At 46.5% G+C, this 21,499-nt stretch overlaps 1 protein-coding gene and 1 pseudogene across 1 annotated transcript in view; one reads left to right on the top strand and one right to left on the bottom strand.

The window, feature by feature from the left end:
- The window catches only part of IL16 (interleukin 16), a 126,514-nt gene that overhangs the window by 104,134 nt on the left and 881 nt on the right, over positions 1-21,499 (bottom strand). The window contains exon 2 of the mRNA XM_027521457.1: positions 7,741-7,871. Within this exon, the coding sequence (XP_027377258.1) occupies positions 7,741-7,780 (40 nt within the window). The 5' untranslated portion in view covers positions 7,781-7,871. The remainder of the gene's footprint in view (positions 1-7,740; positions 7,872-21,499) is intronic.
- On the top strand, positions 21,035-21,283 carry LOC113879728 (annotated as a pseudogene).

Raw genomic sequence — 21,499 nt, 5'->3', positions numbered from 1 at the left:
ACAGGAGGAATTCATCAGATTTGTTCACTGTGGGGTCTGCAGCCCTAGGGCACGGCTGGTCCAGAAGAGCTCAGTAAACACTTGCTGAATGAATCAACCCCAAACTGAATGAATAAATAAATGACTAATGCCATGTAATGAGCATCTACATTTGTTTGTATTTTAGAGTCTACAGGGAGTTCTGGAAGACATTTTCTTAATCTAATATAGGTGATTATGCTCAGGTTTAGATGGAACTTAACCTATTTGACCCTCTCTCCTAGTTTCTCAAGGCCACAGATAAGAAAAGAGTGAGCAAGTTCTCTCTGAGAGAAGAGAGTTTACTTCTGAGAGCATCAGTGGCCCTTTGGATTGGACAAGCAGAATCACTTGGTTTAATTCACAGCTACAGGATGGAACATTTGGAGGTACAGAAGCTTGACTGGTTAATAACAGTAACAACTGGGACTTCCCTAGCAGTCCAGTGGTTATGATTCTGAGCTTCTACTGCAGGGGCACAAGTTCAATCCCTGTACAGGGAACTAAGATCCTACATGCTGTGTGGTGCGGCCAAAAATAACAGCAACAGCGGTCATTCGCGAAGCACTTGCTCTGAGCCACCCTACTAAGTACTGTCGACACAGCATCCATCTCCACAGTTAACTTATAGGGTTGGTGCTATTCATTATTCCTATTTTCTGGATGAGGAAGGGAGAAAGAGGAGGCACCAGCTGGTAACAGGCTTTCCCAAGGCACGGAGCCAGCATTTGAGCCCAAGGTTATCTAACAACAAAGCCCAGGCCATTCTGGCCCTTGGAATAAACACTGAATAAACAAACCAGGCGGAGTTGAGCAATCTGGAAATTCCTACCCCACCCGGCAGCCCAGGCACAGGGGCTGGAGGTTGAGAAAGGGTTAAGCACCAAAGAGAGAGGGAAAGGTTGGTGTTTGGGTGGCGCTTTTTCCAGGCCCTGATCAGGAAGGTTTGCACACGGTGTGCTTGCTTGCCCTCCACCCGGCCACAAGAAAAGGCCAGGTTTTCATGCATGACTGACACACCCAGGACAGGATGGAGGTGGGGGCTGTTTCCATTCCACAAGATTTAGGCAGGAACCATGTGTTCAGTCTGGGGTCTTGCCTCTTATAAGGGTGTAGACATAGTTGAGTCCCTCATCTTTTCTGGCTCTTACAGGATGCTGGAGCTTTCTGAGCCAGGGGCCCGGCTCTGTTCAGTATGTGTTCAGACAGGACGAGGGGTGAGCCAGGGTTGGGAGGGAACAGCCAGGCCCCCTCCTGCAGTCCTCCTGCCCACACAGTTATCGAAGGAAAGCCGCTTCCTGACTTGCTTCAGAAAGCAACGTTTTTAAAGATGAAGAAATCCCTGCTTTCTTTTCTTAATTTGTTATTGTCATGATATGACTGACTCAATAAGTAAAAATGTTCAATTCCAGCCCGAGGTCACAGGCTCATCTCCCCCAGGCTGGAAACTCCTCCGGAGGCTTCGTGCCTTCTCCCACTTCCGCACCTCAGCACATGCACATGCTGCCCTTTTCTAACTCACAAAGCCCCTGCTTCTCAGCCGGCTCTCATGTTTGGCTCAGAGCCACCTCCTCCAGGAAGTCTTCCATGATACCTCCATCCCAATTCACCGATGGAATTAGGGGCTGCTCTGCTGTCATCTCAAAGCTCTCTCATCAGGGTCTTATCCATTTACTGTGAGATCCCTGATGCCAGGGACTGTGTCTTCTCTCTCTCTGTAGCCCTGCACAGTCCCTGGATGTTAAATAGCTATTGGAGGAAGGAATGAGAAGAGAAAAAAAAAAAAAAAAAAACAGGAAAAAAAGGCAGGAGGAAGGAGGGAGAGAGGTCAGATGTCTCTGTGGTCAGATGCATAGAGAGATATATGCATAGGTCAGATATAATAGAGACAGAGACAGGCAAATATAACTAACTGCATGCCCAGGTATGCGTATGTACCCTCCAGTCACAGGAAGGGTATGGCGGGAAAAGCCCACCATGGTCCAGGAGTTCAGAGGCCTGAACTCTTACTCTCAGGTTGTTGCTGACTGGCTGTGCGGCCTGGGATAAGCCATGCCCCCTTCTGAGCTTCAGCTATCTCCTTTGTGACATGTGTTATTATCAGCCTTTTAAGGGTTTCCCTGGTGGCTCAGTGGTAAAGAATCCACGTGCTGGCAGCAGCGGAGACACAGACATAGAGAACAGACTTAGGGACACGAGGTGGGGCAGGAGCGGGTGGAAGGGGAGAGCGGGATGTACGGAGAGTAAAATGGAAACACACACTCAGTTCAATCCATTTCAGTCCCTCAGCTGTGTCCGACTCTTTGCAACCCCATGGACTGCAGCACGCCAGGCTTCCCTGTCCATCACCAACTCCTGGAGCCTACTCAAACTCATGTTCATTGAGTCGGTGATGCCATCCAACCATCTCATCCTCCGTTGTCCCCTTCTCCTCCTGCCTTCAATCTTTCCCAGCATGAGGGTCTTTTCAGATGAGTCAGTTCTTCGCATCAGGTGGCCAAAGTATTGGAGTTTCAGCTTCAGCATCAGTCCTTCCAATGAATACTCAGGAAGATCTCCTTTAGGATGGACTGGTTGGATCTCCTTGCTGTCCAAGGGACTCTCGTGGAAACATACATTACCATATGTAAAATAGAGAGCCAGTGTGAATTTGCTGTATGACTCGAAGAACTCAAATGGGGGTTCTGTAACAACCTAGAGGGGTGGGATGGGGAGGGAGGTGGGAGGGTGGTTCAAGAGGGATGGGACATACGAATACCTGTGGCTGATTCATGTTGATATTTGGCAGAAACCAACATAATACTGTAAAGCAATTATCCTTCCATTAAAAATAAATAATTTAAAAAAAAAACCTAAAAAAATAAAAATAAAAAACCCACCTCCAATGCAGGAGACACGGGTTCAATCCTTGGTCCAAGAGGATCCCACATGCCATGGAGCAACTAAGCCCATGTACCACAACTATGAGCCCAGACACTGCAACTATTGAAATTGTGTATCTAGAGCCTATGAATCTAGAGCCTGTGCGTCTAGAGCCCATGTTCCACAAGAGAAGCCACCACAATGAGAAGCCCTCGCACTGCGATGACTAGAGGCCGCTGCTCACTGCAACTAGAGGAAAGCCTACATAGCAATGAATACCCAGCACAGCTTTAATAAATAAAAATCAATTTTCAAAAAAGATTTCAATAAGAAGGTTCTCACTGCCTGATGCGTGGTGCTGTTTCAAGAAGCATCAGTGTTGCCTTCCTCCAGCAGCACTCCGCCTATGGTACCCTAGATGGCATCCTCGACCAGGACAGAAGGCAGGGTGCAGGAGCCAGAAGTCCGTTTTCATCTCATACCATCTCAGCCATTCAGACGTTAAAATGCATACACCCTACACTGCATGATACCCATTCTGGCTGCTTCCGTGTTCATCTTCCCAGGGACAGATGCTCACCCTGGCTCCAATTCCTGGACCAGCCTGGTCTGCAGCAGGACATACAGGGCATCTCCTGTGAAAAAAGCCTGGGGAGGGGACCCTCCAAGGGGACCCCACGTGAGGCCCTGGGACATGTGAGTATATACAGAGCCTTGACATGGTTCTCTTTGCCACCCAAGCGTCCAGTTCCCATGAAGGGCACCTGCTCTGTCTCCTCCGTCCTGGCCTATTGCTAACCTTGCTGTCAGAGCCCGGAGCCCCATTCCAACCCTATGCCCAGCCCGCACCATTATCTGTACCTGCTTCTCCTCTGCCCCCCAAAACCATCTGCTTGATGCTGCTCCCTTCTCCCTAAACCCCAGCCAAAATCTAAACTTGAACTCACTGTGAGGTCTACCCAGCAGAGCTGGGCACTTTTGCCACCAAGGGCTCTGCCCATGAGACCAGCATAGGATGAAGCAGTGCTGTACTTTATTGCTGTTGTTTAGTCTCTCAGTCGTGTCTGACTCTGCGACTCCATGGACAGCAGTGCACCAGGCTTCCCTGCCCTTCACTATCTCCTGGAGCTTGCTCAAACTCATGTCCATTGAGTCGGTGATGCCATCCAACCATCTCATCCTTTGTCATCCCCTTCTCCTCCCACCCCCAATCTTTCCCAGCATCAGGGTCTTTTCTAATGAGTCAGCTCGTCGCATCAGGTGGCCAAAGTATTCGAGCTTCAGCTTCAGCATCAGTGCTTCCAAGGAATATTTAGGGTTGATTTCTTTTAGGATGGACTGGTCTGCTCTCTTTGAAGTCCAAGGGACTCTTGAGAGTCTTCTCAGCAACACAATTCGAAAGCATCAGTTCTTCGGCTCTCAGCCTTCTTTATGGTCCAACTCTCACTGTATTTTATTAAATTAGGTCTTTGCATCTAGTGGCACATAACATATTATTAATATTAGTAAAAACTGAAAGCAACTGAGGAAGGACATGGGAGAGCCTTCTGGGGTGAGAGTAATGTTCCTAATAAGGTAAGTTTCTCAGGTGTATCTGTTTTTCAAGATTAATCGAATGGTACATACATTTCACTGTGTGTAAACTTTACCTGAAAGAAGAACAGTCACCAAATACTGAGCTTGTTTTCATTATATACATGCTGAAGTGTTTAGAAGTGAAGTGTAGGGGTGCCTGAAACTTATTTGGAAATGTATTAAAAATATAAGATGGGAACTTCCCTGCTGGTCCAGTGCTTAAGAATCCACCTTGCAAGACGGGGGACATGAGTTCCATCCCTGGTCTGGAAGATCCCACGTACTGAGGGGCAACTAAGCCCATGCACCGCAATGAGCCCATGTGCCCCAGAGTCTGTGCTCTGCAACAAGAGAAGCCACTGCAAGAAGAAGCCTGTGCACAGCTAGAGCGTAGCCCCCACTCACCACAACTACAGAAGGCCTGTGCACAGCAACAATGACCCAGTGCAGTCAAAATAAATGAATATATTTTTAAAAATTAAAAAAAATAAGATGGATGCATGGGTGGTGGATAGAGGGTTGGTGGGATGGATAGTCACGTAACAAGGCAAAGAAACATTGCTTGTAGAATCAAATAGTAGGTATATGCTTGTTGACTACAATTCTTTCCACTTCCCTATATGTTTGAACATTTTTGATAATAATATTTTGGAAAGAACACAATTGAAAGCAAGCTAAGTTGATAACTGGGGGAGGTATGAAATCAATTGTGTCCCTGATGTGGTTTTCTGAGGCCATAATGGTGATGGTTCTGATAACTTCACAGGAACTGAGAAGCCTAACGCCAAGTAGAAACATCAGCATGGCAATTGGTCTGTTATGTGTCTAAGGATCGCTGTAGTTATTTTTCAGCCACATGCTAAGAATTCACGCTTTAGCATGAAACAGAGCTGCCTGGGTTCAAACCTCAGTCCTGCTGCTCACCGTTTGGATAAGCTCCCCAGGCCCCATTTCTGCTCACCTTATAATAAAGACAAGGCTTTCCCCAGTGGCTCGCTCAGACTGTAAAGAATCGGCCTGCAATATGGGAGACCTGGGTTCAATCCCTGGGTTGGGAAGATCCTCTGAAGAAGGGCATGGAAACCCATTCCAGTATTCTTGCCTGGAGAATTCCATGGACAGAGTAATCTGGTGGGCTACAGTCCATGGGGTCGCAGAGAGTCAGACACGATTGAGTGACTAGTGCACACATTGCCTCATAGGGATGCAGGGGAAGATCCAGTGAGTCCATGCCCATCAGGGTCCTAAATCAGCACCTGTGCTGAAAGCCCCCCAGGTGGAGGGAGGTGCTGGTATTTACGGAGAGATTTCTAAGAGGCACCCTCCAGGGTTAGCCAGCAGATGTGGGGAAGAGAGATAACGGGCTGACACATGGAGAGAAGGGCTCTTGAGGCCTGGCTCCACCAGCAAAACCTCTTTTTTCCCTGCACTGACAAGTCACCAGGATGCTTTAAAAAATTTTTTTTTAATTTTATTTGACTGCCTCGGTCTTAGTTGCAGCATGCAGGATCTTTTGTTGTGGCTCGAGGGCTTAGTTGCCCCAAGGAATGTGGGATCTTCCCAGACCAGGCATTGAACCCGTTTCCCCGCATTGCAAGGTGGATACCCAGGCACTGGACCACCAGCGAAGTCCAACCAGGATGATTTTTTGAAAGATGCTGTGAGGAAAACAGACTGATGGACAGATGTTTACGAAGCACACAGAGGCGATGTTAAGCTCATAAGATCTGAGACAGTTCATTTCTCATTGCTTCTCTACCTCTGCACCCAACCTAACTCCCGAAGCTCCACACACAACTCAACTGGCGCCTTCTTAGGGAGGCCCACCCTGACCACCAGACTAGGCCAGTTCCCCAGTGACAGCCTCTCATAGTGACGAATCCTCTTGTCATCATATTGATGCGTATGTGTGCTTTTTATCTCCAGTTTCCCAGTATATCCTCAGAGCCCAGCACAGTGCCTGAAGCAGAGACTGCGCTAAATAATCTGTTGAGAATGAATTCCAAGTGTCTGAGAAAGCAACTGCACTCTCTGTAGATTGACAAATAGAAAATTGGTGGTGGGGTGAAGTGTTATTCACTCAGTCATGTCTGACTCTTTGCAACCCTATGGACTGTAGCCCACCAGGCTCCTCTGTCCATGGGATTCTCCAGTCAAGAATACTGGAGTGGGTAGTCATGACCTCCTCCAGGGGATCTTCCCAAACCAGGGAGATTGAACCCATGTCTCCTGTACTGGCAAGCAGATTCTTTACCACTGAGCCAATAGGAAAGCCCCGAGAGGTTAATTACCTTTCCCCAAACCAAGTAGCCCATTCATCTTAGAGCTAAGGTTCCATCTCAGTAGCCAGACCCTGCAGCCCTGGGGTCTTGGTCCCTATGCTCCACTGCCTTTCTTCTGAAGTCGGAGACACTTTAATGGAACCTAACCAAATGGATCTCAGGGTTCCAGCCTCTCGGCCGTATCTTCCTTCTGGAGCTAGAAAAGTCAGAAATGTGCCTTTGACTTGCTTCTCTTTCTTTTTTAAAAGAAAACCACGTGTTTATTCTCTTCTGCCAAAGTTACAACAGAGCTGAAGCTTTGCCAGTGTTGACTTAAAAAGCTGGGCTGAGGGGTTAAAATCCTTTCCCCTGATGCCTGTTTGTTTATGTTTCCGGAGTGAAAGAAGGAGGTTGTTATAAGAAACCATCTGATCCATTGCAGAGGCTGTACCTGCGGCAAGGCAGGGAGTCTGGCCCGAGTACCTGGCGCCCCTCTCAGCACTTAGATCCGAGAAGGCTCTGAGGGGGTCCCTGCTCCAGAGACTTGTTCTCCTGTCTCCCCCAGACGCTGAGCAGCATCCCCTCCTGTTCTGCATCCTGTTAGAAGCGGAGCACAGCCGTGGGGACTCTGACAACTCTGGACATTTGACATCGATGCTCTTGCCCCTGAAAGTTGCCAGGACCCCTCACAGAGGAAGGAAGGGCAGGTACAAACCGGCTGCCCTAGCCAGGGCTTTCTCTCATCCCCTTTGGGTGGTCCTGCAATAAAGCCCACCCTTCACCCTTCTGACAAGCAGCCTAATGAGCACTCAGCCAGCCTCCGTGAGGACAACGCAGACAGACAGGGAGGGACTGCACCACACACACACACACACACACACACACACACACACACACACACACACAAACACAACACAGTATAACCCCAACGATGCTTTTCCATGCTTCCACTCCTCTGGGAGAACGTCAAAAAGAAAAAGTCAAACTCTCCATCTCCACCTCCCCGTGATTCAGCCCCACTCACCATTCTCCTTTCGTGGGAAGACCCTCTTCTGCAAACTCATGTCGGGGGGCTCTGAGGATGTGGGAGAGCAGTGACTGGTCCCTCTGGGTTCGGATCAAGAAGTCTTGGGGGATCAACAGCAGCTTCTAGGGCTGGGAGTATTTGAATGGGAGTTAAAATTACAAAGTAACTCCTCGTTAGAACTGTTTCTCCCCCCGCCGGCAGGGAGGGAAGAAAAAAAAATCCCTTTCCCTCTGCCAGCAAATCTTTAACGTCTCAAAACAGTTGCTTCCAACTCCTGCCCTCCTTGCGAAGCGAATGTGTAGAAGGCGATGTAATTTCACTGAATCAAGCCCTCAGATCACAAGCCTTTTCCTGTACCACAAACAGAAATGTAAAACCTCAAACTTTCCCTTGGACTGGGAGTCCGTTGCGAGCGGGCAGAACACGATGCTCTCTGAGGTCTAATGTATGGAAAACGTGCTGAACTTTTCAGATCATCCCAAGGGCTGGAGTCCGTTCCCCCACAACTTCCCACCCTCAATCTTTTTTTTTTCTTCTTAATGAGTTCTGGTGTGTTTATGTCATTGCAAGGGACAAACACGACACCTCCAGTCCTTGCCCAAAGTCGAAGTGATTCATTTTCTCCTTCACACACGCCACACACACACAGCGCCTGTTGAATCCCAGTGAAAACGGCTTTCATAAAATCCGCGCGAAGCTGGGGTGGAGTGAGGCGGGGTGAATGCAGTCTGTGTCCTGCGAAGGGCAGTTGGGCTCGGGGGAAGGTGGAGGCTGACTTGAATCAAGACAAACAGAAGGCGCCCTGACTCCCGCCCTTGTCAAGAGGAGGAGGGATGAAAGAAAAGTGGACACAGCCCTGGGGAACTGGGCTCCGAAACTTTCGCAGTGTTCTCTGCCCAACTTCCCCTTGTTAGCCTTCCCATACCCTGAAGGATCTATTTTTAGACTTGGACAAGGCATACTATTATTTTAAATGACCAATTTGATTGCTGGGTTAAAGAAATCTTTGGATTCCCCCCACCAGAAAGACCAAAAGAATATACCGTAAGTGGGCAAAGAGTCGGGGCCGAAAGCTGGGGAAGAATGTGATGGTTTTCAGGACACGGCAATGTGACAGCAGATGCAAGTAAAAGCCTGCTATGTTTGATCGAGAAAAAGCCACCAGGGAAGCAGGAGTGACAGACCCTAAGCAGGAGTGTCAGCTCCTGGGTTACCTGTCGCCTGCCAAGTGGCCCAGGTCTTCTAGGGGTGAGCCCCCGCCATGGACGCCTCTGGCCTCCTGACCGATGTCACTCCCCCATTTAGAGCCTTTTAAAAAATACTTATTTGGCTGCACCGGATCTTAGTTGCATGAGGGATCTCGTTCCCTGACCAGGGATCAAATCTGGGCCCCCTGCCTTGGGAGCGCAGAGTCTTAGCCACTGGACCACCAAGAAAGTCCCCATTCATAGTCTTTTTTAAATAAAACTTTTTAAATTTTTTATTGGGGTGTAGCCGATTAACAATGCTGTGATAGTTTCAGGTGAACAGCAAAGGGACTCACTCAGCCATACATATACATGTATCCATTCTCCCCCAAACTCGCCTCCCATCCAGGCTGCTGTATAACATTGAGCAGAGTTCCCTGTGCTATACAGTAGGTCCTTGTTGGTTATCCACTTTAAATATAGCAGTATGCACAGGTCCATCCCAAACTCCATAACTATCCCTCCCCCATATCCTTCCCTCTGGCAACCATAAGATCCTTCTCTAAGTCTGTGAGTCTGTTTTGTAAATAAATTCATTCTTATCACCTCTTTTTAAAGATTCTGCCCATAAGGGATGTCAAATAACGTCCCTCCTTCTCTGTCTAACTTCACTCAGCCCCACTGTTCAGTCTTGAATCACCATCACTCAATTAAACCACCTCCAGGTCACTGTGACCACTCCGCCTCCCCACCTCCCTCAAATAATCATTTCTCTGGGCAGTGCTCCAGGGTGCCAGGGGGAAAAAAATGAAAAAAAAAAAAACAAAAAAACAACTCTGCTGTCAGCACCTGGAGTCAGAAAAGTTCCCTGAGGGTCATCCTTCTCCCAGGATGAGGGTTTGGATCCAGAGCTGGCACTTCCTGCTGCCTGCTCTACCTTGCTCGTAGTAACCAACTGACTGCCCAGGCCATGGACCTGCAGCATGCTGCAGGTACTCTATGCACAAAGAACCACGAGGGCCAGACACTGGCCTTGCATTCTAGTGGTTCCCAGGAGCGTCAGCAATGGGAAGCCAGCTAGACAGGGGAATAGTCTGCAGAAACTAAAATGATGTAATAAAGATTTATTGTCATAGAAGGGCTTTCCTGGTGGCTCAGGGGTAATGAACCCACTTGCTAGTGGCAGGAGAGTTGGGTTTGATCCCTGGGTCAGGAAGATCCCCTGGAGAAGAAAATGGCATCCCGCTCCAGTATTCTTGCCTGAAGAATTTCATGGACAGAGGAGCCTGGGGCTATAGTCCATGGACTCGCAAAAGAATCAGACACAACTGAGCGACTGAACAACAACATTGTCAGAAATGTATTACATCACTAAGCGAATTAAATCAGGTAACAAACACAGAGTGTGTAGTGTGATCCATATTTATGAAGCAAAATTAAATTTGGAGAACTAAAATTGAGGGATGTGGGGGTGGGGGGAGTACTTCCCTGGTGGTTCAGTGGTTAAGACTCTCCACTCCCACTGCAGGGGCCACAGATTCCATCCTGGTGGAAGAACTAAGATCACACACATCAAAGCATAGCCAGAAAAAAAAAAAAGAAAGAGGGATTTTTCTTTTTCTTCATGGGCTTCCCAGTATCCATTAAGTTTTCCAATATCCATTAGGTTATTCTCAAAGTCAGAGAATAGCAATAGCTTTCAATTCATAACACTTATAGGATGGTAGAAACATTTTTAAATTAAAAAAAATTTTTTTAAGTTAAATCACTGGCTTTGGGACTCCAAAGTAAACTTTGTTAAATCAATAACAAAGACTATACTTCTGAGGTCATAGCTTTTGATCATATGAATTAAGTCTTTGACAAAGGAATTATTACTCGATTAGTAGGCAGAAGAGTGGCCCCTCCAAAGATGTCCACATGCTATTTTTAGGGACCTGCGAACATGCTATATTACATGCAAGAGGGGATTAAGGTTGCTAATCAGCTGACTTTAAAATAGTGGGACAAACTGAGACAGTAGAATTGACCTTTACACACTACCATGTGTAAAATAGCTAGCTAGGGGGAAGCTGCTGTATAGCACAGGGAGCTCAGCTCAGTGCTCTGTGATGACCTAGAGGGGTGGGATGGACAGTGTGGGAGGCAGGCTCAAGAGAGACGGTATATATATATATATATATATATATATATATATATAGCTGATTCACTTTGTGGTACAGCAGAAACTAACACAACAATGTAAAGCAACTATATTCCAATTAAAATAAAATAAAGGGATTATCCTAGATGGCCCAGGTGGGCCCAATAAAGTCAGAAGTGTCCTTAAAAGTGGGACAGGGAGGCAGAAGAGGAGGTCAGAGTTAGACAGAGTCTTGAAGAAGCGACACTGCTGTCTTTGATGATGCAGATGGGGGCCATAAGCCAAGGATGGAGATGGCCTCCAGGAGCCAGCAAAAGCAAAGGAAAGGATTCTCCCCTCCAGTGCCCAGATAAGAATGCTAACTCCGCCAACACTTTTCATCCTACCCCATGGAGACCCAATTTGGACTTTTGACTTCCAGCACTTTAAGATAGTTTGTGTTTGTGTCTTTTAATCAATTTATTTATTTATGGCTGTGCTGGGTCTTCACTGCTGCGCTGAGCTTTCTCTAGTTGCAATGAGCAAGGGCTACTCTCTAGTTGCGGTGCTCAGGCTTTTCACTGCAGTGGCTTCTCTTATTGTACAGCATGGACTCTAGGGCATGCAGGCTTCAGTAGTTACAGCTCACAGATTCTAGAGCAAGTGCTCAGTAGCTGTGGCGCTCGGGCTTAGTTACCCTGTGGCACATGGGATCTTCCTGGAGCAGGGATCGAACCCATGTCCCCTGCATTGGCAGGCAGAGTCCCAACCACTGGACCACCAGGGAAGTCCCTCTATGTATTGTTTTAAGCTACTCATTTTGTGGCAATTTGTTACCCCAGCAATAGGACACTGACACATTTGAATTTGTGTGTATTTTGTTTGTTTCTTCAATGATGAAAGCTTGGCCTGGAGTACAAAGAGCAAAGTCTGGAGGATACAGAGCACAAAATTTATACCATAAACCCACAGATTTGGGAAAAACACTTGATGATATAAGAGAGGCTATTTTCTTATTTGAAAGAAGATAAAAGTCTGCCCAACTGAAGGGAAAATGAGTTTCAAAGAACACATGGCTGCAGAGGAACTCCTCACTTCTGCCCCTTTGTGGTTGGCACCAAGACACTTAGATAGTACATATTAGGGATAAGACATAACACAGAGACCTGGGTCCCACTTTCTGCCTGAAATGCTGGGAGAAAAGAGCCTCATTTGAGTGTCCTGAGCCAACTCGGATTGGAAATGTTCACGTGGGATGGTTAGACCAAGATCCTGGAACAGTCCCCTGAGTTCCCATGGGAGGATAGAGGTAGGGTGGGAGAGAGGAGCTGGAAGTTCCCTGAAGAGGTGAACTTGGAAGAGATGCCCAGAATACCTGAAGGCCCCAGCTGACCCAGGAGCCCCGGGCGGCTGGATGTGGACAAAGCAGGGGGACCTTTGTGGTGAGAGAATAAGATCCCTGGATGGCTAACACGGAGGGGATGGAACCTCTCAGACAAAGGAGAAGCTGGCTTCCTCTACAGAGAATGCCTCAAAGAGAGGACCACAGGCTCTGTACACGTTCCCCAGTGCCACCATCTCACATAATAACCAGGCAGGGAGACCCTCAACTGGCTGAGCAGGAACCCAGAGGAGACCTGACTAAAATCGGGAGTAAACCAGGAATGATTAAATTTACTTTGGATTAGCAAAATCCATTTTCTATCTTCAGGATTTGCCTGGTGGTCCAGTGTCGAAGACTCCACACTCCCAATGCCAGGGGCCTGGGTTCAATCCCTGGTTGGGGAACTAGATCCCACATGCCACAGCTAAAAGTCCCAAGTGCTGCAACTAAGACCCAGTGCAGCCAGGTAAATAAATATTTTTAAAAACCCACTGTCCAGAAAAATGGGGGTTAAAGAGTTAAGTTCAATAACAGAGAAATATGGAAAATTGCATTTCTTTCTGAAAATAGATTATTATTGATAGTATATCAATAAACATAAGTATATAAACATATCAACATAAACAGAGATTATCTCTGGCTAGTGAGAGAGATTATAAATGCTTTTCATTTCTTTTTCTCTGCATTTCCTACTTTTCCAAAAGGAACACATTTATATATGTACGGATGTTAGAGCTGAACAATAAAGAAGGCAGAGTGCTGAAGAAGTGATGCTTTCAAACTATGGTGCTGGAGAAGACTCTTGAGAGTCCCCTGGAAGGCAAGGAGATCAAAACAGTCAATCCTAAAGGAAACCAACCCTGAATATTCTTTGGAAGGACTGATGCTGAAGCTGAAGCTCCAATGCTTTGGCCACCTGATGTGAACAGCCGACTCATTGGAAAAGACCCTGATGCTGGGAAAGATTGAAGGCAAGAGGAGAAGGGGACGACAGAGCAGGAGATGGTTGGATGGCATCATCGATTCATTAGACATGAACTTGGGCAAACTGTGGGAGATGGTGATGGACAGGGAGGCCTGGTGTGCTGCAGTCCATGGGGTCACAAAGAGTCAGACATGACTCAGCGACTGAACAACGACAGTCCTCTCTGAAGACACCCCTAACCCAAGTGAATGGAGATGGGGTCAGATGACACAGTCTCAATTATAAACACAGAATATAAGAGAATATGAGGTTTCCCAGGTATCTCAGTGGTAAAGAACACTCCTGCCAATGCAGGAGACACACTCAGTCCTTAACTCAGCAAGATACCCTGGAGGAGGAAAAGAGCAGCCCATTCCAGCTTTCCTGCCTGGGAATTCCCATGGACAGAGGAGACTGGTGGGCTACAGTCCATGGGGTCACAAAGAGTCGGGCACGACTTAGTAACTAAACTACCACATAGCTGATCCACTTTGCAGTATAGCAGAAACTAATACAACACTGTGAAGCAACTACATTCCAATAAAATTAAAAAAAAAAAAAAAAAGCCTGGTTACCTCCTCCAAACTAGACAAGAAGGTAGGGAAGGAACTCACAAGTTGTCCACAGATTCTAGAGGCCACCCTCTGGCTGGCTGGCTGACCATGAGCTTCCGCCAGGCTGTGTGCTGCAGCTCAGGGAGCAAGAAGGACAGAAATAGCAGCACCAGCCCAGGCAGGGATGCAGGAAGCATCAGGGGACCCAGTGGGGCACAGAGATGACTTGGGAACCAGAACAAACTCGAAAATCTCATGGTAATCCCTGGGGTGTCCTGTCTTTGCTCTCCCTGGAGGTGATGGATAGGTAATAACCCCACTATTTGGAAGGTCATGTGAGTTCAGTCTTGCAGTGGAGAGATTACTCAGTGGTCCAGCTGAGGAGACCTGGGAGAGGCTCAGCAGGGATGCTGAAATAGACACTGACCGAGTCCTAAGCCAGGGAGACAAAGGACCACTGTCTGAATCCCACCTCTCCAGGGGGAACTAGATGTGCCTGGATAGATGCCAACTCGACAGAGGCCCAGGGTCTACCCAAGGCCAGGCATCCTCTCCAAGGCAGTCTGAAGTACAGGGAGGCAGCACCAAAGGCCAGAGCTTATTCTCAAGGGAAGTCCAAGAGCCAAGTTGTGAAGCCTAGATCCAGTCCAGTGTCCACAAGGCAGAGTGGGAGGACACTGGGGAGCTGAGGACGCAGAGTGGGGGAGGACTGGACTGGCTTAAGGGTCTGGAGCATGCTCAAGGAGGGACAGGAACCCCAGTGATGAGAACACATAGTGGTCCCCAACCTTTTGGGCACTAGGGATGGATTTCGTGGAAGATAGTTCTTCCACAGACTGAAAATGCCAGGGATGGTTTGGGGTTGATTCAAGCACATTATATATTTTTAATTAATTTATTTTTTATTGGAGGATAACTGCTTTACAATACTGTGTTGGTTTCTGCCATCCATCAACATGAATCAGCCATAGGTATATATAGGTCCCCTCCTTCCTGAACCTCCTTCCCACCTCCCTCCCCATCCCACCCCTCTAAGTTGTCACAGAGCACCGGTTTGAGCGCCCTGTGTCATATAGCAACTTCCCACTGGCTGTCTATTTTATATGTGGTAGTGTACAGGTTTCTCTGCTGCTCTCTCCATCCATCCCTCCCTCTCCTTCCCCCTCTCAACCTGTGTCCACAGATTTGTTCTCTATGTCTGTGTCTTCACTGCTATGAAGACAGCAGTCTTCAGTACCATCTTTCTGGATTCCATATATATGCATTAACAAACAAGATTTGTATTTCTGGCTTACTTCACTCTGGATAATAGGCTCTAGCTTCATCCACCTTATTCGAACTGAGTCAAATGCATTCCTTTTTATGGCTGAGTAATATTCCATTGCATGTATGTACCACAGATTCCTTATTCAGTCATCTGTCAATGGACATCTAGGTTGCTTCCACGTCCTGGCTGTTGTAAATAGTGCTACGTGAATATTGGGGTACATGGACCACATTACATTTGTTGTGCACTTTATTTCTAATATAATGCCGCCGCTGATCTGACAGGAGATACCCACCAGTCCATGACCTGGAGGTTGAGGACCCCTGCTGTAGACTAGACTTCATGGAGGAGATGGCATTAAGTTTGATCTTGAAGGCAGTCTCACTCCCAGGCCACTTCACACCTCCTTCCCCTGACACTGGCCCCAGAGTCAGGAGAAACATCAGGGAGCCGTCAGCCTCCCCGCTGGCCTGGAGCTCTCTTGGTGGTTGTCTCTGAGTCTGTGCTGTCTGTGGGGGACACAGCAGCTGTTCCTCTAGGGCCATGGGTCCCCTTTCCTCTTCCTTCTGCTGTTCTAGTCTCTGATCCTCCCTAACCCCTGTCCTCCACACCTTAATCAGCTGCTGTCCTTGTTCTCTGCAGGATTCCATTTGCAGTTAAGCAACTGGGGCTTCCCAGGTGGCACTAGTGGTAAGGCACATACCTGCCAATGCAGGAGACACAAGAGATGGGGGTTCAATCTCTGGGTCAGGAAGATCCTCTGGAAGGGGGCATGGCAACCCACTCCAGCATTCTTGCAGGGAAAATCCCATGGACAGAGGAGCCTGGTGTGCTACAGTCCTTGAGACTGCACAGAGTTGGACACGTCTGAGCACGCACAAAATACAATAAGGACAATGGGCTCAGGAGGGAGCCTCAGGAAATTCCAACATTTAAGGGATCAGCACTGGAAGAGACATGCAACATCAAGGCAGAGAAGAAACTAAAAAGAGAGAAATGAAAATTAAGAAAGTTCCAATACAGAAGCCAAGGGGAAGGGAGGGTCCGTTTCGTATTTTGTTTAGTCGTCGTTGGCTTTGGGACAAAAGAAATAAACTTCAGGAACCTCTGGCAAATCAAGTTGGCCTCCCGTCTTTCTTGGAGAAGAGACTAGCTTTTAGCATCCCCTGGAACGAAACAGCTGTCATTTCCAGGGTGCTAAGGAGGGGGATTGGGGCGGGAGGAGGGGTGGGGAGAGCAGATGGATATAACTAAACTGAGGATCTGGTCAGAGTTTCAACCAATTTCCCAAACCTAGTGCTAATTCATGCAGCCCACAGTCCATTTCCCATAAATTGAAATCCCTGTGTATTTGAACGGAAATATAATCCACGTGTTCATGATTCATTTGCACTTTATGTAACCAAATGTTGGGCTGTCGCTGTTTGATGTCCAAGACACCATCTGAAGAATCTTTGCAGCCAGAAGTCATGAGTTGCCAGAGAAATGAAAAGGAGACAAGCCTTGGCCAGCCACATCCCTAATCGTAAAGCAGTCAGCAGGGAATGAAGAGGTACAGTGTGAAGGGGGCGCATCCGATATGTACTTATAGATCAGATATATGTTCCGTGCCTCAAGATGCAAGCATCTGATGCTAAACAAGCCACATCAACAAACAGGCAGAGCCCGCAGAGATGCTGTCGGTGATGTAACTGTTTTGGTTCCTGCTGAACATTTTAGATGATTTCCAACTCTGATATTATAAAGCTAAAACAAAAATCTTGTGTATCCGTTTTTGTCCACACCTCTTATTATTGCCTGATAATAAGTTTCCAGATATAGAATTACTGGGTCACAGGAAAGACACACAGTGTTAAATTGTATTTCAGGAAAATTGCAAAGTTACTCTTTTATACTGGGCTTCCCAGGTGGCGCTAGTGGTAAAGAACCCACCTGCCAATGCAGGAGACATAAGAGACACGGGTTTGATCCCTAGGTCGGGAAGATCCACTGGAGGAGGGCATGGCAACACATTCCATTATTCTTAACCTGGAGAATCCCAGGGACAGGGAAGCCTGGAAGGCTATGGTCCATGGGGTCATAGAGAGTTGGACACCACTGAAGCAACTTAGCACATATGTACGCACCCTTTTACACACAATGGATGAACTTGTCTTTCTAACCATGCTTTTCTAAGCTCTGTGCATTATCAAAGAAATAATGACGTATTAGAAAGTTATTAAACGTTGTGTTTCAAAGACTATTTTACATGGCATGCAAAGCTATTAATTATATAAATACAAAATTGCATAACTGAATAATAACTATATACAAGTATAAACTCAATTTTGTTTAAATTATTCCATAGTGTGATGTATATTCTATCACACAGAACAAAGTTTCAGTATATGAAAAGGTGCTCAACACCACTAATCATGAGACAAATGCAAATCAAAACCACAATAGTATGTCACCTCACACCTGTTAGAATGGCCGGTACCAAAAAGATAAGAAGCAGCAGGTGTTGGTGAGGATATGGAGAGAAGGGAGCCCTTGTGCACTATGTGTGGGAATGGAAGTTGGTGCAGCCAGCGTGGAAAACAGTATGGAGGTTCCTCAAGAAATCAAAAATAGAACTACCACATGATCCAACAATTCCACTTCTGATATTTACCCAAAGAAAACAGAAACACTAGTTTGAAAAGATATATACACCCCTATGTTCACTGCAGTATTTTTCACAATAGTCAAGACATGGCAACCAGTTAGGTGTCCATCAATGGATGAATGAATAAAGACAAAAAACTTTATATATATATACATACATACATATATAACACATATATATTTTGTTTATTTAGGGGCTTCCCTGGTGGCTCAGATGGCAAAGAATCAGCCTGCGGTGCAGGAGACCTCGGTTCCATCCCTGGGTTGGAAAGATCCCCTGGTGAAGGGAACTGCTACCCACTCAAGTATTCTTGCCTGGAAAATTCCATGGATAGAGGAGCCTGTTGGGCTATAATCCATGGTGTCGTGAAGAGTTGGACTCGAATGAGCAACTTTCACCCATTCACTTATTGCTATGTACACACACACAGTAGAATATTATTTACCCATAAAAAGAATGAAATCTTGCTATTTGTGACAACATGGATGGTCCTTGAGAGCAGGATGCTAAGTGAAAGAAGTCAGACAGAGAAAAATAGAGTATGATTTCTCTTATGTGTGGAACCTGAAAAAACAACACAAAAGAACCCCCAAGCTCATAGATACAGACAACAGATTAGTGGTTGCTGGAGGTTGGCAGCCAGGGTGGGGTGGTGGAAGGGGCGTGAGCAAAATGAGTGAAGGGAGTTAAGAGATATAAACTTCCAGTAATAAATAAGTTATGCGTGTGAGGTGCTTAGTCGTGTCCGACGCCTTTTGACTTCATGGATGGTAGCCTGCCAGGTTCCTCTGTCCATGGAATTTCCCAGGCAAAAATACTGGAGTGGGTTGCCATTTCCTTCTCCAGGGGATTTTCCCAACCGAGGGATCAAACTTGTGTCTCCTGCATTGGCAGGCAGATTCTTTACCTCTGAGCCACCAGGGAAGCCCAAGGTTAATAATACTGCCTTGCATATTTGAAAGTTACTAAGAATAGATTTTAAAAATTCTCAACACAAGAAAAACAATTCTGTAACTATGCCTGATGATGAATGTTAACTAGACTTAGTGTGGTGATCATATCACAATATATCCAAATACTGAATCACTGTGTACACCTGAAATTAATGTTGTATGTCAGCTGTAATTCAATAAAAAAAATTTTTTTCTTAAAGAATATCAGCTTCAGCTGCAATAACAAAATCAATCCTCAACTCTCAGCACTTTAATCCCAACAGAAGTTTATTTCTCATCAGCACAAAATCTGATGCAACCCAGGCCACTCTCCAAGGCAGCCCTTTCCAGGTGGTGACTCAGGGACCCAGGCTGTCTCCTTCCTGTGTCTCCACCATCTCAACACTAGTTGAATTCAGAGTTCCAGAACAGAGGACAAGAGAGCATAGAGACTTGGGCTTTTCAAGGCCTCAGGCCAGACCTGACACATGTCATTTTCATTCATGATCAACTGTCTAGAACTTTTCCTCTGACCATGCCCAACTGGTGGGCAGCTAGAAAGAGCACAAGGATGTTCAGTGAGCACTCAATGTCTCAGCTACAGTCTGGTCACCAAATATTCCTTTTCTCCCTTCTTGCAGAAAGAAAACACTTCCAGGACCCATCGCCCCATCAATTTATAGCCCCCAGCTCAAAAGATCAGAATCTCCAGCAGACACATGGGTCCTTGTATCAAGTCAGAAGCAGCTGCTCTCGGTTCTGAGAAGCATCTTTCTAGAGCAGGCGTCGGCAAACTTCTTCAGGGCCAGAAAGTAACTATGTTAGGCTTGCGGGCCATGAGGTCTCTGCTACAGCTATTCAACCCTGCCATTGTAATACAAAAACAGTCACTGACACTCTGTAAATGAACGGGCATGGCAGAGAATGAGACGGTTGGAATGGCATCCCCGACTCAATGGACATGAGTTTGAGAAACTGCGGGAGATAGTGAAGGACAGGAAAGGCTGGTGTGCTGCAGTCCATGGGGTCATGAAGAGTTGGACACAACTGAGTGGCTGAACAACAACAACTGCTCTCAGAGGGCACTGCAATTATTTACTGCTTGTCAAGGACACCTTTTAGAAAGTTCTCCATTTTCCATTGCCTCCTTGGCCACCTGTGCAGTAGATGTTGGAAAGCCTATGTCCCTTGGGGGCTGCTTTCCTCAGCCTTTTTGATGCCTGTGCATGGTTGGAGTTTCAGGGTTCTTAGAGGGTTAAAAGTCTCAAATAATCACAGGCTTTCTAAGGCCAGGGTTCTTTTTTTTTTTTTTGGCAGTCTGACTCTCAGACCACTCAGTAGTCACTTTCCAGTTCCATCTTCCAGGAACCACACCCACTGTTCTTTCAAGACTTGGTTCCTAGAGCTGCTGTATTTGTTTATTTCATGTTCCCAAGCCTCTTTCACGCATTACAACAGTGGCTGCCTTCAGGCCACCTACAGCCACAAGCATGAAGTTCCTACCCTTCCTCTGTTTGCTCTGAGACATAAAAATCAGAGGGAAATTTTAATTATAGGTGTCAGGCCCACACCTTTCATTTGATTTTTGCCCTGCTTCCAACTGGACACGGCACTGGGTACCACACCCTGAATCTGAATTTGCCTTTGGCCACTCTGAAGTCTTTCTCAATCCCATTTCTGACGCTATCATCTCAAGGCGGTTCATTTTTCCAACTTTCATTTCTGGCCTTTCTCCATTCCCTGTTATTACTCTTGGAAATGAGTCGATTCTTTTCTCTGTGCATCTTTTCCTTGTAACACCTTGTTAAACATAGCCAGCAACAACTAATGCAATTACCACCATTCTAATTTTCCAACCACTTTCCCCAGAGCTACAAGTTCATTAAGAACCAAATGTGCCTTCCAGGTGATCACAGGAGACTAATCATAAATATTTCACCACTGCATAAGAGGGGCTGAGTGTTCCTCCAGCCCCATTTCCTTACTGCCATTTACCTAACCGATACATCGATACACACTGCAGGTTTTTGTTACAGCAGCATTTTACTTTTACTGTCAACTTCTAAATTAGCCCGAATAAGCTAGGGTGTATTATGGGCATCCCCTAATTCAGTGGTTTAACACTTGCTTGCTCACATAAAGTCACAGATAAATCTGGCTGCATTCTGTGGTATATACAATATACATTAAGGTTTCCACCCAAGTGGGTAATGGAAGCCCCACTGGACCCTGCTATGGAGGGGTCCAGCGAGCCACAGCTAGATGCTAAGGCCACAGTCACCAGCCGGCCCAGAGATTTTCAGTGGAAGCTGGGGATGGCTGTGAGCTCAGACAGTTGCAGATTACTTAAGTGTCCTTATGTTTCAAAGTGGCAGATCATTGAGGTCAAGTAAAGAACAAGTTTTTCTGAAATGACAATTCCACATTTTCCGAATTTCTACAGACTGTTCAAGGAAGTTGCTATAATTATTGAAACTATGTGAAAACTGATTACTTGGTTGGTGAATTGCTACCATCGTTCTAAAATCATGGACTTCATGGGACTTCCCTGGTGGTTCAGTTAGGACTTCTCCTTTCAATGCAGGAGGTGTGGGTTTGATCCCTGGTCAGGGAGCTAGGACCCTACATGCCTTGTGGCCAAAAAAGAAACAAAGCATAAAACAGAAGCAATATTGTAAAAAAATCAATAAAGACTTTAA

Source organism: Bos indicus x Bos taurus, chromosome 21 (genome assembly GCF_003369695.1).
Source record: "Bos indicus x Bos taurus breed Angus x Brahman F1 hybrid chromosome 21, Bos_hybrid_MaternalHap_v2.0, whole genome shotgun sequence".
NCBI lineage: Eukaryota > Metazoa > Chordata > Mammalia > Artiodactyla > Bovidae > Bos > Bos indicus x Bos taurus.
Note: the sequence above shows the minus strand (reverse complement) of the source record. Positions and strands in the feature narration are given on the sequence as shown.